The sequence below is a fragment of the Seriola aureovittata genome, chromosome 10 (genome assembly GCF_021018895.1).
Source record: "Seriola aureovittata isolate HTS-2021-v1 ecotype China chromosome 10, ASM2101889v1, whole genome shotgun sequence".
Taxonomy (NCBI): domain Eukaryota; kingdom Metazoa; phylum Chordata; class Actinopteri; order Carangiformes; family Carangidae; genus Seriola; species Seriola aureovittata.
In genome coordinates, this window is record NC_079373.1 from 18356165 (window position 1) to 18375624 (window position 19460).

The 19460-nt window shown below is 39.5% G+C and overlaps 2 protein-coding genes across 2 annotated transcripts; one reads left to right on the top strand and one right to left on the bottom strand.

The window, feature by feature from the left end:
- Positions 1-41: 41 nt before the first annotated feature.
- si:dkey-103i16.6 (uncharacterized protein LOC557125 homolog) lies at positions 42-10220 on the bottom strand. Its single transcript, XM_056386753.1, has 8 exons — positions 9940-10220; positions 3675-3861; positions 2067-2285; positions 1675-1907; positions 1449-1549; positions 1195-1356; positions 894-1106; positions 42-637 (listed from the first exon to the last, which is right to left on the bottom strand). The coding sequence occupies exons 2-8, from the start codon at positions 3851-3853 to the stop codon at positions 437-439; spliced, it is 1308 nt and encodes a 435-aa protein (XP_056242728.1). The 5' UTR covers positions 3854-3861; positions 9940-10220; the 3' UTR covers positions 42-436.
- Positions 10221-14712: 4492 nt separating this feature from the next.
- irf7 (interferon regulatory factor 7) lies at positions 14713-19330 on the top strand. The gene is made up of 10 exons (XM_056386804.1): positions 14713-15044; positions 15440-15593; positions 16360-16531; positions 16622-16722; positions 16883-16937; positions 17039-17155; positions 17277-17479; positions 18004-18205; positions 18328-18443; positions 18566-19330. The coding sequence occupies exons 1-10, from the start codon at positions 15037-15039 to the stop codon at positions 18752-18754; spliced, it is 1317 nt and encodes a 438-aa protein (XP_056242779.1). The 5' UTR covers positions 14713-15036; the 3' UTR covers positions 18755-19330.
- The last annotated feature ends 130 nt before the right edge of the window (positions 19331-19460 follow it).

Genomic DNA, 19460 nt, shown 5'->3' on the forward strand with positions numbered 1-19460 from the left:
TTGTCTTTTTTGAACCCATACAACATAAACCAGAGAAAAGATGAAAATTACACATTACTTTTATTAAATATTGTTTAAAATACAGTGTTGTGCTGATATAAAACATTAACAAGTCGTTGCTATTGTATGAGACCACTTGCAGAAACATTAACATTTTTGTTACAGAGTTCAGACATTTACTAGTGTTCTGGAAGGACCCAACTCCATAATAAGTGCTTTAAATATGGTTGCTGAAGTTGATAAACCTTTTGATTTATACATATGAACATAGCATGAACATCAAACAGAGTCCCAGATGAAGAGGTAAGATTATTCAAAAATCCTGGTTAGAAATCAAATGCACGTACAGTAAACAGAAGAACAGTCCTTAGTGTGAGCTAAGGAGAGAGGAGACTCTCAAACCTTTCCAGTGTCATCTTTTATGAAACGCGCAGCATCAGTTGCTCAGGTTGGACGATGCAGAGCTCTTGCTGTCTGTCTCTGAGTCCGTCTCCTCGCTGCCACTGCTTGCTGCTCTCTGACCTCCTGGTCTGGATCTGGATGTTTCCATCCTGCCTGGAGGCTCTGACATACCTCTGCCCTGGAAAGGCGTCTGTCCACTCACTGATGGGGCGCCGTTTATCAGCGTTGGGATGCTCTGCCGAGAGGGAAATTATTTCTACAGTCAGCACAAGTGTTTTAAAAACAGATGGTTAAGTCCTATAAGTATATCTGGCACTGGCTTGGGTTCGATTACCAGAGATTTTTCTGCTCTCCGATTCCCATAATTCCTTTAAATAAAAATGTGCCATTTGTTTAATAAATGCCCTAAACAGAGATTTAATAAACCTGCAGGAGCTTTTTTTTTTTTTTTTTTTTTTTTTAAAAAAGGCCTATTTTAAGATGGAACTCACTGCTGTTTCCTGACTTCTCATCAGCTCTGTGATCTCGTCATTCCAGCCGAGCATTTCAGCAAATCTCCGGACCGTATCCTCCAGGTCACCCAGCTCTATGTGGTCTCCTCTCCGCAGTGGGACCTTCTCAAAGGGACCCACAGCATGTCGGTTTAGGAGGAGACGTGGCACAGTAGAGCGCACCGTATTCACCAGGCTGGCAAATGGCTCAATCTGAAACAATGAATTTTTGTTCAGATGTAACAGAGCTCAACATTTACATTTAATAATGAGGACAGATAGTAAAAACGCTGATGTTTACCTGTAAAGATGTTCCCATAATGATTAGCAGGTCTGCTTTGGGGAAGTCTTTTGTGTGGAGGAAATACTTCTGCGGAAGGTCCTCTCCAAAAAACACAACATCAGGTTTGACTGTAGCAGCACAGAATGTGCATATGGGAACGTTGCCATTCATTATAGCATGCTGTGAAGCAAAAGGAGGAAATATTACACTGGCATCAAATGCAGGGAATTACTGTAATATGTTTGACTGTTTTTTTACACAGCCAGACATACCTTAGCCTCCTCAGCAGGATACGGAGTGTAACACAAGTGACAGGAAGCTGTGGCAAAACTACCGTGAGCTTCCACAAGTTTGTCATCTGGGATGCCACATACTGTGAAGAATATTAAATATTGTAACAGACATTCAAGAACTGGCAGTATGCATTTGGATTATATGTTATAGAGTATGTTAGTGCTTCATGTGCTGTTTTTCGGTTTGCTTTAAGTTGTCACTCACATTTCTCCAGTCCGTCAATGTTCTGTGTGTACATTCGGAGCAGCAGGCCTTTGTGATGAAGCATGCGGATGAAGTAATGTATGTAGTTGGGTTGGTGGCTGCCAGGATACAGAGCTTTGGCCAGTGAGAAGAAAGGCTGTGGGTCGTTGGAGAAGTAGTCAATGTTGAAAATGGCTTCTGGGTAAGGAATGTTGTACTTCTCCAAGTTGGCGTAAAGACCTGTGCCTGGAGTTCTGAAAAAAAAAAAAAAAAGTGGAAGTACAGACAATTTTAAATGTTCATTTTGAGCATGATGCCTTACACTCAGGGTGAAGAATGAGGTACAATGAAAATGTTAGCAGAGAGAAATATAACGATGAGGCTTTAGAGAGAACAAAGCCAAAGACGACAACCTGAAGTCTGGGATGCCGCTGGCTGTGCTGATTCCTGCTCCGGCCACCACAACCACATTCTTACAGCGGCCGAGCTTCACCAGCCGAGCCACAGAGGCAAGACTGCCCCGGGACGGTAACTTGGCAGCAGACACAGACGGGCTGCTTTGAGCAGATCTGGACCCAGAGGACTCACCATCCTTCACAGGGTTACTGCTACATTTGGACGTCTTTCCTTTACTGGGGAACAGAACGAGAAACGACACATCTCTCAGATATTTTACTACTTTTCCTCTTTGAATAACCTGATCCCATATGGAATTATAACCGACACTTCACAACACAAACATATCTCATTTCATATAAAATTGTCAATGTGTCCAATCTAAATATCCATACAACACAAGAGATGTGGGAGGACACCTGAATGACTTCAGCTTCTATAGGTGTCTGTAACAGGACTAAGGCTGTGCAACTCAAGATACTTTAGTATGACTTTGTGTAGTAAGTTTAAGTCAGACTCTGGATTTGAAACAAGAGACCAGTGGCCTGTACTACGAAGCAGGATTAGATGTTATTGAGGTAACTTCAGGTTTAACTCTGGGTTTTCAGTCCTACGACGGTGGTTCACTTGTTACCGAGGTAAATCACCATGGTAACTGATGCTGAACTCCTAACCTGCTCCGGCTCAGGTTAACTTAGAGGATCAGATCAAAACCTGCCAACAGCCAAACTACTGGCCAATCAAATCACTGGAAAAATCATTCATCATTCTTACAGGATCCTGACAGGGACAAAAGAGTTTACATTAAAGCAATCAATAATAACGAGCAGTAGATATAAAATATATGGAAAAAAAAAAAAAAAAATCTGTGGAATTGTTTTCCATGTGTCCACTCTGGTTTAAAAACAAAGCTTCTAAAAAAAATGCACGGAGAGTTTATCACGCTTTATAAATAGCCTATATAATAATATTATAGTTTCATTTTAATTGAACAAATATTCTTTAATCCGGCAGGATTCCCTACAGTGTCAATGCTTTTACTCTCTTCTTCATCATTGCAGCTCAGAATAATATGATCAGACTCTGGAAATAAAAACTAGACAGCTGATGTCTGATTAGGAAAATTAGCCACACACTTAATTATTTCAATGATTATAAACGAACAATTCGGGTGGACTGACTCAGACATCAACTACTTCTCTCCTCTCTGCAGCAGAAACAGTCTGATATTAACTTTAACTGTTTTATCTGCATCACATGTTCAAAACAGTTTGTTCATCATCAAACTGAAGTGAAAAAATAGTCAAACGTAATGATAATTCGTGCACTTATTTACAATATATCTTTAGTCTGACTTTAATAGAAATTATATTTAGACATGGAAATAATATTTTTTTATTCCAGTCATGTGATCATGTTTACATTTCACTTTGTTGACTGTCACTTTTGGACGTCGCTATAAACTAACTTACCGGCAAGTATCAGCCTTTCTTCTAATATTAGGTACTTCATTCATGGCTCTGACGATGCTGCTTACAATTAACATATTTGATCCCAGAGAGTTATAATGTTCCCTTTCCTTTGTAATATTTCTACAGTATAAAGTCACTGTTACATGTCCTCACCTAGAGCGTAAAATGTCCTGTCCGCTCACACTCATCTGGCTGAGGTCCTGGGCCAGAGCCGAGTCTGGCTGCTTCTTTCGTTGCTTTCCATACGGGGCCAGCCCAGAGTCCTGAGACTCTGCAGGGTGTCTGACCTGGGAGCTGGAGCTGCGGGTTATCCTGGTTCTGGACCTGTTCATTCCAGCACCTGTTGACAGCAAGAAAAAACACTAAATCATTCAGCCTAAATGAAACATCAAACAATCTGTATGAGCTTTAATGTTTCTTTTTTTCTGTGCCATCAGCTTGAGGTGAGATTTGTCCAAATGACATTTGAATGTCAGACATGAAAACAACATTTTATTGGTTTGATTGTCGGTCTTTTGAAAAATGAGCTTGATTGCTTGATCATTTTCTTTTCAATTCACTTTCTTTTTGTTTTGATTTTTTAATGCACTAATTAGATACTGACTTGTTTCCAGTGATTTGATTTTTCATTTGCTCTCCCTCCATCTTCTGTGTCCCATATTTAAAAAGCTGTTATACTGTGATCATCGTGGTTTCCTTTTCTGCTCACTCCCTTTGCACAGAGAGGCTAAAATGTTTTAAAACTGTCAACTGTTGAACAAAAGGTAACGACTGCAATATATTTAGCAACCCCCCCCCCTCCAGCAGCTATGCTAATACAGTCCACAGCTGTCGCAGCTTTACTGTTCAGGGAAAGCGGAGGGTCAAGCTGTGGGGTGTGGGGGGGGGTAGGAGTTAAAAAGAGGGGTGGCAGAGGTGAAAGACAACCATAGATTGACTGTGTGTCAACAAACCCAGCTGGGAGAGAAAAGAGGATGCCCCCTAATGGCCCCCTCAATCTGAGGAAAAGAGGGACAGGGGGGTGCAGAGATAAATGATATGGAGGCGGGATTCAATAAAGAGGGAAAAGAGGAGTAGAAGAAGAGGAGGGAGAAAGAGAGAGGAGGAGGGAGGGGGGCTTCTTTTCCAAAGCTATTCTAGGCCTTCAAACAACTTCCATGAGGAATGAGTGTGAGTGATCGGGCAGAGGCAGTGAACAAGGAAACAAAAGAGCTACAACCCATAAAACACAACTGCTTCAGAGGGCAGCAGGGAGATAAGATGAGCTTTTCTCCAGCAGCACCTTATCGTCCTCCGGAGGGGGGGACGGGAGATGAGGAGAGGGGTCACTGAAGGTTTACAGAGCAGCAGCATGGCCAGAAAATAACAGCCTTTGGCACATGAAATGACAGGACAGTGTCATCTCAAAGCTTTCATTTAATTACTACAATTACATTTAAAGAAAATTAGTAATTAACGAGCTTAAAACCGATGTAAATGTTGGCCATTAAAAGCTTAATTTGCAGAAAACCCTTTGAACCATCTTAAAAATCTCACACTCTCCAAACTACTTTCATTTAAGGAACTCAATCTTCTTTCACTTTGCCTTCTTAAAAAGGCTGAAGCCCCCACATTACTACTGTTTTTTTTTCTCCTGCACATCCTAAAGAACTATTAAAAACAGTGGGAGGGTGAGGGTCTCGGCTTTTGTCTGGGCTCCTCTCAAAAAGACACTGCTGAGTACAGGCAATAAATCACCAGCTCAGTTATTATTAAGGTCTCACACAGATGGTGCAGTGCAGCAGCAGAGCCAATACATCAACATGATCAGACCCCCTCTAACAGTGCAATCGTGTCTCAAACAGCACACACATTGGCTGCCCTACTTCCTGGATATTACAAAATTAAACTTGACCTGATGGAAAAATGTTAAAAGAAAGAGAACATGGGTCCTCATCTATAGAAAAACCAAAAATCAGTGTGGCTGGAGGAAACTGTGGGGAGGTGGAGGCAGCAGCAAGTTACAACCAGTCGAAACAGAACAGCAAAGGGCAAATTTGACTAAATGGAGGACACCTCAACAACAACCTAAAGCAAGTTAAGATGGTGCAAGTGCAGATGCACAAAAATGATCAAACTGCTTCTCAATGTTTTTAAATGTCATCTTTTTATCTGATAGAGGCCTAATTGTGCCACAAATGCTGTTATTATTCTTAATGACAAATAAATCCCTGTATAAATGACAAAAGGCTTAAAAAGGATTTGAGAGCCCCCCCCCCCTTGTTTAGCCTTTCACACTACTTGTTCTCGCAGCTCTCCCCAGTCGAAAAGCTGAGCCCAGTGTGTCCCAGTACCGGACCACCAGGAGTGTAGCTGCTCATATGAGGGTTACAGTTATCTAATTAGGACAGTCCTACAACACTGGGTACATCTCAGTGCTCACCCCAAGTAATCCTGTTACAATGTCAGAGGCTGGGACCAAAAGTCCAACACCAGGAAAGAGAGAGAGAGAGCTAGTAAAAGGTTTGTGTCAAATCAACAAAAATATAATTGACAGAGCAAAAGCAGCATCTCCTTTACATTTACTGCTCACTGAGAAAACAGAAGTTCTTGTCTGAAATCAGTGTGAGGTTAAAAATATAATAATCATACTTCATAAACTACACTCCCATGTAGATAATAGTATTAACTCAATCTACCACTGCTTATTCTGTTTTAATTTCAGTCTGATGGTTAAATTGAGGTTCTGTCAGCAAAAAAAAAAAAAACAGTGGATACAGTGGATTATGCGTTTTCATAAATGACATACAAAAGATGATTTGTTGGATTTTTTAAGACCATCATGAGCAGATATGTTCACTTTTAAAATTCATAGTGCAATAATTTTAAAGCCGCTCTGATATGTTTCAGTTTGGTTTATATATATTTTTTAGAATAACATTACAGCTCACAAGTTTATTGTGTTTGGCTAATTACTTCTACTCACCCAATCAGAAACCCAGACTCTAACAACACATATGTTGGTAACTGCTGTCACTGGCCTTTCTGGTTGACACACGTCTTTAAGCTAAAGCAAGCACATTCAAATTGGCCTTTTCTAGGTTTCTGGGGGTTTCCATCTCATTTTTAAGGATGGTTGTATGACTATTTTTTGTGAATGATCAGACACACACAAGAGAACACTGAAAATAAATGCTCCTGGAAATAAACTATGAAGTTTAAATACTAAAAGCAATTATACAGATGAACCATAACTATACAACAACAACACTCCCCTATTTTCAATCTGTTATTTAAAGACCCTGCACATTGTCCCACACAGTTGTTTCCAATCACTCTGACTGATTAGACCTCCGTTTAGGCTGAAGGAGGGTGAAGCTACTGTTTGCTGGGAATTACACCAGACTCTATGTGCTAATAACAATAAACATTTTCTACAGACACTTTGGTGTGTGACAGTAGCAAAAGCACAGGTGCTTTTAATAACAATGGATGCATTCCACTTAGAGGAGGTCCTGGTATTGTGTGTGCTGGGTCACTGCAATAACTGACTGGGACACTTAACAGACCTGAGCCATCGTTAATGTCACCAATTACACCTGTGCTACGAGTCAAAAAGTGAAAAAGATTTATCAAACAATTTATACATCTAAACATGCAACAGCAGTGTAAACACTGTGTAGGGTCAAGGGTCAAGATAATAAAGAGCGGAAGTTGACTTAGCTACAGTACAGGCCCTTCTGTAAAGTTTTTTCCGGCACACAGTTTGATTTGCAGGCTTAACTAGAAATTAAAAAAAAATGCTTTTAAATTACGGCTGCAACAAACGTTGTTTTCTTCATCAATTAAACTCTTTTTTTTTTCAGAAAGCAGTGAAAAATGTCCATCACAATTTCCCAGAAGCCTAAGGTGTCATCTTCAAATTCCTTGTTTTATTTGTCCAAAACCCAATGAAATTCGGTTTACAATAAAATTTGCTTCGATAAATAACTAAATACAACTAAAACAATTGTCACAATGTATCAACAGGTCTGCTTATAAGGAATTAAAATTAACTCTCTGGCAAGGCAATTTTAAGTTTATATTTACCTTAATTTTTTCTAAAAACAGTATAGTGATCCAGTTAATCCAGTTTGCATTCTTCATTCTGCTGTCTCAGATCATATACCATACTAAAAACTGCCTTTTTGTCTATAATTATCATTGGGAAATTTTGTTAACAGATTTTCTGGGGTTGAATATAAATCCTTGGAAAAAAAAAAAAGAAAGAAAAAAACAGATTCTCAGTCACTGTCAACAACAACATTTACCTGGTGTCTCTAGAGTGACATGTCAGCTGTGTCTTAAAGGAGATTTGGTTACATTTAATGAGAAGCTTTTCCCCTGCAACCCCACCATTTAACCCTCCACTTACAGCAGAATTGAGGACAGCCGACTTTGATCTCTGTGTGCCCCATCTCTCTCTCTCCCCCCCCCCAAGAAAAAGAAAAAAAAAAAAATAATGCAGGGACACCACCAGGCAGTCCCGTCGCCATGGAAACCTCTTCACTACTTAGTTGGAGAGGCAACAGCTCTATGTTCTCCTTCCCCACCTGCTCACTAATGACATATCACTCTATGTAGCATCTTTGTTGGACTCCCAATTGACACAAAGCAGCGAGTCCTAATTTGTGTTAGTATATTGTTTGCTCACACAGAGGGGAAGGTGGGTGGTGGAGAGCTAATTTTGCCCAGTGGGTCGATGACTAACTAATGACTCTTGTCCTGTTACTCCTCTGAGGAAGTACCAGCCCTAAATTAAACACAAATCAACCAATAATGGGATGTGATGTTATTTGCACAAACATGCAGATTCTCTTTGAGAGAACAGGATCTGTAAAGAGACAGTGTCTTTACATCGCCCTGACTGAAAATACAGGTCCAATTGCATTTCATAGTTGGTTTTTATTTGTTGATTTAACAACTTTCAACATTCAGTGTTGGTTATAGAATAGACCTTAGGAAAAGCAATAGTTTTAAGCTTGTAGTTAAGATAAAAAGGACAGTAACCTAGCCTGTTAGCAAAGCACGTTGCTGAGGACACTTTGCATCAAACAGCGTGTTTACCAATGTGTTCAACCATGTTTAGAAAAGACAAGAACCACTTTTCGATGTGCACAACCTCTCCATTTCTGTACAACTGCTGAATGAATTGAGGCACTCAGAAAAAAAAAAAAAAAAAGTTGACAAATTCTTTGCACCAAATGTCAGGTTTTTGCAGAAGAGTTACTATTACTAGCAGTGAGGCTACACTGTCACCTGCTGGAGCCTATGTCGCATTACATATGAAAGCCGGCCCACTTTGCAAAACATTCAATGCCACATACACTGTGGTAACCATGGGTAACTTCCATAGGAGGATCGACTGGTTCACAAAGAGCTGCACAGTTTGCTTTTCACCAAACCCAATTAGCTTTTTGGGCCACTGTCTGAGTGAAAGCAAGTAACACACTATTGACCCTGTTTAATCAGCAAATCCAGTCAATATGCAGCCAGTAGTCTTGGGGACCACAGGACAAAATGGGGATGGTTTCAGTAACATGATTGTAAATAAATTATGCCTCTTGTTGCTGTACCTGATTTGATTATTCGATTAGCAGATTGGTGAATCATAATTTTGAAACTTTTTAGTTTTCTCTGTTGCATATCATTATAAAATGGATCGTGTATCTTGTGTTGTTTTGGATGCTGATTGAGAAATGGTTGACATCATTGTGTAACATTTTATACATGAAACTGAAACAAAAATTCACTATCAGTGTTTGGTGTCTGGAGGTTTCCACATCACACTGGTGTAAATTGCATATTGGACCACGATAGATAGATGTCCAACACTTAGATTTAAGGTGAGAATCAGAGAATCAGATGAATGTGAAAACAGCATTACTAGTAGTGTCTCTATATATACACATCATTCAGCACAGTGAAGCTCAGACATGCAAGTGAGTTGACAATAAGTAGATTGTGGAAGGGGAGCTTTAAACTGAAAAGGTACATCACAGCTTTTCATTAGAGAGAAACAGGCCTTTTTCTCTCTCACACTGAACAGACACATTAAGTAAACACTACTAGACTTTAAGCGACTCAAAAAGTGATGTTTAACTGCCTGAGGATCGTCTGAAAACACAGGTTTTTAATTTCACTAGAAAAGCACATGGACTCATTACATCCCCAGCTGCTCTTAATCACGTTAATGAGGTTGTGAGTATCGAGTGAAATAAAATATGTAGCGAAACTTCCTTTAAACATGTATGTGTGCTAATGTAGCTCCGCTCTGCAGGAAATCGTTAATGTTATGTCATTAAACGGTGGAAGTCCGCAACCCCAAAATCTCCTCTACTAATGACAATAATGCAATTAACGGTATAAGGAGGACATTAACGTCAGTGTTATTAGCTACCTGTTTCTGCAGCCGGCGGAGCTTCCGAGTGATGAAAAGACGACGACAGACTGCAGCCTCTGTTGGGCCACTCGGGACGCTTCACATCCAAAAGGAAACTCGCCGAGCCTCTGTGTCACTGCACTCTTGAGTTTGCAGCTGCAGTCAGGTCAACAACATCTGGTTCATCTGTAGTAGAGATGTTTCCTTCTGCTGAAACACAGGCACTGTAAGTTTTAAGGGACAGAGCTGTCACTCTGCTGTTGTTTCCGGGTACTAAATAATTCATTACGAATACGGGCGGGAAACGGAGCTGGAGTCACGTGGTAGTGTATTTCCGCTTTCCAACCTCAGTCTTTTTCAAAATGAATGGGAGGTGTAAAGTGGGAACTGTGAATGTAAATAAAACACACTCAGCTGACAGTTTATTAGGTACACCCTCAGTCTAATACAGCGGTCCTATGATAAATCCGTATAATGTTCAGTCTTTGTTGAAACTGTTTTAGAGACAGAGAGCTGTTTATTGTGTTCTACTGGCAGACAGTGTTTTAATTGAATATTTCAGTGTCTGTTTCCAAAAATACGTAGTTTTCACTTGTGATGATGATGACAGGTCAATTATTAAACCCAGAAATACAGTGGGTCCCCAAAAGGTAGCAGGTATTCAGGTCAAAGACTTTCGTTAAGCTAGTAGACTTGCTGTTTAGTTTTGAAAACATTTCTCTAGCCATTCAAAAGACTGTGAGTTCAGGTCAGAACTAGCGCATACAAATACCAAACAGTATGAGACCTGATCTGTTCGGTGCAGAAACATATCAGATCATTTATAGAAATACACCCAAATAACATATTAATTGAATTATTTCAAATTATATCACTGGAACTATATTGCAAAATGGCAGAACTTTGGGCCAACAACACCTGACAATAACATATCTAGATTGTAGATAGGCCTATCATTTTTGCTATACTTAAAACATCACATAAATTATAATTAAACATAAATTATATGATCAACTATCATATTACTACAACTAGGTGACATTTTGACTGTACGGTAATAGAGATTTACCAGTGTGGTTTTCATGCCTCTCTGACTGATAGTGCTGTGTTGCAATCCCCACTTTCATCCCCTTACCTTCCCCTCAGTCTCCACCGCTGCCTGGCCCTCATCTGTCAACAGCAGAGGGCGCTCAGTGAAAACACTCTGTTACAAATCAGTTCAAATGGGATATGCCCTGATGCTACACTGTTACTGTTGTGTGACAATGATCATGGAAAATCTGAACCACAAGACTGTCTGACTTACTTTATCTCGATCACGTAGGAATTTTGTGACTGTATCAATGAAATGGTTTCCTTTTCAAGTGAATACTTGTTGGAACCTGCAGTACTATTAATGCACTTCCTGACATTGGGATGTCAGACATTGTGAAATGTATTACAGACTAATGCATCTTGGAGCAAAACTCCTTTTAAAAGCAAAGAGAGATTTCTGTGGTTGGTGAAACAAATCTGGAATATGTTGAACAAACATGTGTATGTCCTATTTTAATGGAAAATCAAACAACAATTTCATACAAAATACAAAATACAGTTCTTATGACTAAATGAGATCAACAAATACTGTGTATCTCTCAGTCTTGCCTCCACACAAAGATACACACACACGTACACACACACACACACACGTACACACACGTACACACACGTACACACACGTACACACACACACACACACACGTACACGTACACACACGTACACACACGTACACACACGTACACACACGTACACACACGTACACACGTACACACACGTACACACACGTTAGGATTCATAGGTAAGGGTGTGGCTCTTTATGACAAACAGGTATTGCATTCTTTGAAGCACACTGAAACTCCAGTGCCAAAACAACAGCACCCACTATTTCCAAAGCTTTTTTTTATTAATATTATGTTGCAAGTCAACAATGCTTCATTTGACACGTGGGTGAGAACGAGATAAGGGTGATTAAGTGTTAGATAGAGAGATAAAGAGAGAGAAATGAATGAGGATGGAGAATCTAGGATCAAAACAAAATGTCCTGTACTGCTATTTGACTTTACAAACAAGCTGAATACTAATATTGCCTTTGCACTATGGTGTGAAATGAGATGTGAACCTTTTGTGTGGTCGTTCAATAACCAGGCTACATCCTTCCTTAGTGGCAGCTATGAAGCCTGTGTTTTCTACAAGGGCTGTCTACAAGGACTGAGCAGTATTTCCAGTGCTGAGGAAAAGGGAAGTGCTCTATTAGAGCCTGTATCGCTTCTCTATTCCTGACACATATGCTGGACTGTATCTTTTAACAGTGACAGCAAACTAATATATGCCTTAGGTCATCACTGACACAGTCTATGGTCACAACATGGTCACCTGAGAGAGTATCTGATCTTTTGTACTGTGTTTAAAAGGTGGGATAATAACCCCAGAGCAGGAAATAATAATATTTAATTTAATTGTGATATGAAGTTATGAAAAAGCTAATGGTGGAAAGAGGAAGTGAAGTATTGTTTGGTGCTGGTTATGTAATGTTTTTCTTTTTAGTAGTATGAGATAAAATCCATGTTATGTAGCTGAGGGGATCCCCACTGCACTCTCACTCGCTGTCTGGTTATAAATATTCTCCTTCAAACACAACACAACTGCACACCTGCAAGATTCTTCTTCTCTGAAAGTCCCACAAAACACATGAATAGACTGCACATTTATCACTAATGACACGACAATCACTGGTGGATTCATCCGCCTTAAATTCAGTGGAACTGGGTGGTTTCGAGGGATGATATTTTTGTAAAAGTACATCAGGTCAGAGCAGGTGGGGCCGCTCCTGCTCAGCCAAATGTCTGTTGTCATCTGAGCTGCTTCCAAAATGTTTGATGGGCCTCAAATCTTATCATCAATATATCTGGCGTATTTCAATATGAGAATGCAATGGCATGTTGTATTGTAGCCTTACCTTAATATTATAAACCACCATTCTGGCATTTGAAATACTGAAAAAGTGTCAGAACCATGATTTGCATATCAACACTCAGTTCCCTGTTTATTAGGTACACTTTGCTAAAGCTAATGCATAAAGTTTTTTTTTTTTTATGTTGAAACTGAGGTGTTAATTCAACTTTCTGCTAAGTTCAGTGGTTATAGTTTGTGGTACTCTTGAATTGTATTGCATTACCTTACAACCTTCACAACCTTCACACCTGGCAAGTGTGTAGTTGACTGTTTATAGTCACTAGTGAAATGTGTCCTATAGGTCTCTTGCATCACATCACATGTTGTATAAACTCAAATAACCTGTACACTGCAAAAACTCATCTTACATATTTTTCTAATTTCTAGTCAAAATATCTCATCACACTTAATATAAGACAAAATCACCTAAAGAGTAAGATTTAAGTGAGATAAAGGAGCTTATTTTTAGACAGTGCACCTTCAATATCTTGTTAAGTGAAACAGTCTTGTTTTGAGTCATATCTCAGATGAAACAAGCTTTTTTGACATGTCATAAGGTTTTTAAGCTGCTGTGTTATTAGTAAAAGATGAATCGTCTTGTTTCAAGAAACAGACTTAACTTGAAATGAGACAACAAATCTGCTTTATTGAAAACTGCATGGTCAACATGCCCAACTCACAACAACTCAAAATGCACAGTACAGTGTGGCTATTTTTCTTACATTTCCATCAAACCATGTCCATGTGATATGTAAAAAAGCTGGAATTAAGCTGTTTTCCTTTTATGCAGTCCTCTGGGATTTTAAATTTAAAAAAAGGTGGTTAAATGCAAAATGCTAGTTTTCATTTTTTCTGTTTTATGCTTATTATGGCAAAAGAGCACTGCCTAATACGAGTCAGGAATGCTAACTTCAAGACATTTTGTCTCAAAATGCCAGTTTCTAATCTTATTTCAAGTAGGTGGTGGACTTAAATCTAGAACAGTGTCACAATTATAGAACTAAAAATTAGTTAAATACACTTGAAACAAACAGGATGGCAAAAACTTTTGAGGGGAAAATACTATTTTTGCGCATCACAAGCTTATTATGAGACACAAAACATCAGAATACTAGTAAAATATTGCTAAAAGTGAGTTTTCCCAGCTAATTGCACTCTTATCCTGTAAGGATTAAATATAATGTCTTATTTCAAGAAATCTTACCAAGAGAATTTTCACTTGTTCCATTGGCAGATAAGATATTTTTTGCTTATTACAAGCAAAAAATATCTTATATACATTTTTTTTTGCTTATTTTTGGAGTGGCCTTTTTCCAGTGTATCTTCCTGTTCCAATACATTAAAACGATGTGGTGCGATTGTTATGTGAGATATTAAAGCCCTCAAATTTTTATGGATGCAGTATATTTTTAAATGCCTTTCTTTGATAATCTATGGAGGTTATGACGTGTCATAAATCTGCATCACATACTGTAAATGTGTATATAGGCTATATATATATATATATATATATATATATATATGTATATGAGTCCAGAAATCTCTGGGCCTTTACTGTATTCAAAAGTAAGTTTAATACATGCCACCACTATATTGACTCAGGTGACTGGGTTGATTGAACTGGTTTGTAACAGGACACATGTACTATATAGTGTATGTTTGTCGTCATTCTCCGGAAATAAATAACGTAATTGCCGACAGTAAAGTCCCAGAGAATTCCAGTAGAACCGGGTTTAATAATTGCAGCGAACGACTGTTAGTTTGACTTCGATGGTGAAACGCGGCTGACGAGGTGATGCAAGAGGAGAGATGAAATAACTTTCAGTTTCTTTCCTTAATTTGTCGGTGGAGAAATTCCTCCTCGATAAGGCCAGCCTACCGAAAAACCCTCTGCATCCGGTCTGCGGAGGGTGCCTTGAATTTGCTGATCGCGAGCAGCTCGATCTTCTCTTTAATTTCCCTGCCCGCGAACCAGTCACCCAATCCTGCCACGGTAATGCCACACGGACTCGTACCCTCCCACCATACGTGATGTCACAGATTGTGTTTCTATAAATGTTAGCAAAGCGCTCAGGAAGGAACCAGATACACAGCTCTGTGAGGAGTAACACCTCTGCGGAGAGATGCAAAGGTAGGGAGATACACAGCCTCATCATCTTCTTCTCCCCTGGACATTTACTAGATTATTATTATGTTTCTTTGTTTTTATTTAACGGGAGTGGCGTACACGTACATGTACTGTGAAGTAGTTTGTTCCTGTAACATCTGCTTTGTGTGTAGATTTATTCAGCTCTTTATCTATAATGTACTGAATAAGTCTAGTAAAGTGCATGTTGCTGAATATGGGCCATACAATGGTGAGGATTACAGGCTCTGTCTTTCTAAATGTCTGCATAAGGACGGAAAAACACTTTACTGTGTGGGCTGACTTACTTTCCGTGTAGCACCATGTCTTGCGTGTGTGGTTGAGTTGTGACGTTTTTTAATTTCCTCTCCTTCCTCCTTCCCCCTCTTGTTTTCTCTCAGCCCTCCGAAGCCTCAGTTCGCGAGCTGGCTCATAGAGCAGGTGGAGACGGGCCAGTACACGGGCCTGTGCTATGTGGGCCAGAACAAGTTCAGAGTCCCCTGGAAGCACAACTCCAGAAAGGACTGCAAAGACGAGGACAGTAAAATATTCCGGGTAGGTTTAATGGCCTCTGTTGACCTGGTCGCTAGAGTAAAGGTGCTATCCGACAAGGGGTGATAAGATAACATTTTAATGACTTTGTTGACATCAGTCTCACGCAACTGTAATCATACTGTATAACTGAAAAATATTGAAATAATGTGCTACGAATACAACTCATAGGCAGTCTCTGTTGAAAATGACAGTAAACAGCATTAGTCCTGATGTATGGCAGGTGGCAGCTGGTCCCAGACTGCCAGGGACAATACTGTTATGCCAACAGCAGCGGTGGCTCTTCCACTTTCCTTGAGTCAAAGTAGATGCAAAGTAGCCAGAGTTAATAAGAAAAACAACTATCACAAGAAAAACATCCTGCAATCACACATTTCCTCAAGAAAGTAAAGGAAATAGCTGCAGGAAAATAGTATAATTTTGTCCCATATAAGCACTTTTATTTTGTTTGAGTATATAACTTTGAAACTGAAACTGCTTTCCCCAATGTTACTAATACTTCTATGATGCAACATCATACTTAGATTTTGTCAAGTAATAACAATTATAAACCACTGTCAGTCCCTGCATTCAGGAAACTACCTTTCTGTTTGAGAGTGAATAGTGTCGTCATCTTTCATAGCAGAACTTTTTGTTTACATGTGGATTGCAGAGTGTCCTTTATTAAATGAGTCTAAGTATTCATTATGTAAAAAGTATTAACTTCATTATGTAAAATCCTAATTTGTCATTTTACTAAAAACAGTGTCATTACTTGTTTGATTCACAGGCATGGGCAGTAACAAGCGGTAAAATCAACGAGTTCCCCAATGACAAGGCCAGGTGGAAAACCAACTTCCGCTGTGCTCTGAACAACCTCTCCGTGCGCTTCAGGATGATACAGGATAATTCAAAGAATTCTGATGACCCTCATAAAATCTACGAGATTATCAATACCGAGTGTAAGACGATTGGTATTTCATCTTTCCGCTGTGGAACTGTTTGAAGTTTGACTGCAAATTGATGTGGGTCTGTTTTCTCGTTTTCTGCAGACAACTATGAAGGTACGCCAACACAAGTCTCACAGGAGGATTCTGTCATCACTCCAGATATCTACAGCTCTCCCACAGAGAACTTCCCCCCAGGAAATGAGGTGTAGTATTGCTTAAAGCTAACTTTAATTTCACTTTGTTAACTGGTTTAGTGGTTGTCATGTTACTGCCGATGTTTGGTCTGTATTGTTCTGTAGATTGACTGTGACATTTCAATACTTAATTAATGCCTAAATAGTTATGCTTTTTTCCTCCAAACAGCACAATCAACTGGTTAACAATTTCACAGCCTTGGGTCTTGGCAACCATCCAACAGGTAGTGTCTTACACAAAGGGAAACGCTTTCATATAAGTTAAAAATATCCTCTGTATCTGTTTATGATTTCATATGGTCATGATTTTTATTGTCTTTGACAGAGGAGCAACTGTTGGTAGAGAACTACTGTCAGCCCAATGCAGCTGTCCTTGGAGGCTATTCTGTTGCAGCCGAGAACCACCCACAGGTTTTACCAGATCAGCCGTCTTACTACGAGGGTATGTTCAGCCAAATAAAATGTTAAATTCCTTTGTTGAACTGAAATGTCATTCTGGAAAAAAATGCTTCCCAATGATAATCTGTGAAAATGTGATCTGTTTTGTTTTTTATTTTGTACAGAACAGCCACCGCCTGTCCTCAATCCACCATTGCAGCCAAGTATTTACGACCTGGAGATCTCCATCCACTACAGGAAAAAAGAAATGCTAAAAGCCACGTTTTCCATTCAGCGTCTCCAGCTCCACTACGAGCACGTATCCCCTGATCTCAATGCCCATCATCTCTGCTTCCCCTCCACTGAAGGCCTGCTAGACCACAAACAGGTATAAGGTTATACTGAAAAATCACCTGTTAATAGTTTATTTCACTTTCCTTACACTAATAAACATTACCAGCCAGGTTCAGTCACTATTATCAGTATCTGTTAAACCGAGATAATATTGGCAATCTAACTTTCAAAACATGTCTGTTAGAATAGGTCTCTGTTTACATTAAGTGTCACCTGCCAAAACACATGAGTTTCTCTCCTCAACAAAGAAGCTTCATCAGCTTGATTTCAGAGATTGGGTTTTGTGTTAGAGCAAGAGCTTCAAGACTCAACAGGCTTGGAGTATGGGGCATAAAAACCTTGTTCTTGTACCTTCTATGGCTCTCTCCATCTACATCTATAATCCCTCAGATCTTTAGGCGTTCTCAAAAATCGTTCAGGAAGAAATCGAATGAATATGAACTGAATGCAAGATTAGGGGGTGGAGTTTTTCCTTTAAACTAATACACAGTATATTGCTGTACATCATCAGTGCGACAATAAAGCTGTTGTTCTAAGTCACAACCTTCTTTGCACCAGATCGAATACACCAACCGCATCCTTAACAGCATCCAGAAAGGTCTACTGCTGGAGGTTCAGGAGACTGGTATTTATGCCTGGAGGCAGGACAGGTGCCATGTGTTTGCCAGCACCAGTGACCCCAATGTCGCTGACCCAGATCCGAGAAAGCTGCCTCAGAACACCATGGTGGAGCTCCTCAGTTTTGAGAAGTATGTAAATGGTAGGTGTGGCTCTCCTGTTGCTCACTGATGTGAACAAAAGTACTTCTCTTTAACTAATATTATTACATTTCATTTGAAACCTGTGCTGATGATTACACTGTGAAATAAATATCTGTTTCAGACCTGAGAAAGTTTAAAGAGAACAATGGTGGCTCTCCTGACTACATCATCAACATGTGCTTTGGAGAGAAGTTCCCAGATGGAAAACCTTTGGAGAAGAAACTGATCACAGTCCAGGTAACACTCTTTCCAATTTTTCCTGACCTTCGCCTCAGTGACGCACAGTATTTGAGTTCATCTGCCTTCAGTTGTGTAGTTTTTAAGTGCTGTGAAATCTCTCTTTCCCTCTGCTCCTGTAGGTGGTCCCTCTGATCTGTCGACACTTTCATGAGATCGCCCAGATGGAAGGGGCTTCGTCTCTTCACAGCGCCAATGTCAGCCTACAGATCTCACACAACAGCCTCTATGATCTCATTTACTCTGTCTTTGGTATACCAACAGCTGAAGAGGCAGCACGGGCTGCTTTGCCTTTCCTACCTCAGAGCTGAAATTTCATCGCTCACTTGCCTCTAACGGGGACCACTTTAGTTACATACAGGACCACACCACGCTCCATATCCTGCTCCTAACCAAAGCTTTGCTAAAAAGAAAAAAGTAGCCAATCCACTCACCTGTTGAATGTGCTACAGCTGAAGCAGGAACAAACACAATTACACTCGGTGCTGCAGAATGCGCCGTTATTGATCAACTAACACCACACTCCTGCTTTGCATTATCCTGCTTATACTAGTCACAAACTGTTGGCAAAAACTGACATTGTTTATCACTACAAAGTAGAAATAAACTCCATCATTACTGAGACCGTTACTGCACTCAAAGACCAAAGGTCTTGCTTTAGAATGAACTTTTACATAATTACTGTAAATATCAAAATAACATTAGGAAATGTTTGTTTCATTAGATTTATGTAGTAAACAAATGATGACTTATATGATGGTAAATCCATTCATACATGTACAGTTTGTGATTATTGATAACATATTTATGAGCGTATAAGGTTTTTTGTGTCATACAGCCACCAAGCACTATGTTTTCATATCTGAAATAAACTGTTTTGCACTTTTTATATTTTGCTCGTTATCTCGCACTTTTCCTACTGAACAAAGCTAATTGTAATTATTTGTATTTCAAATAAATAGGATTAACTCTAAATGGTTTCTCATTTTGTTACCACTGAGTTGTAATGTGTGGCTT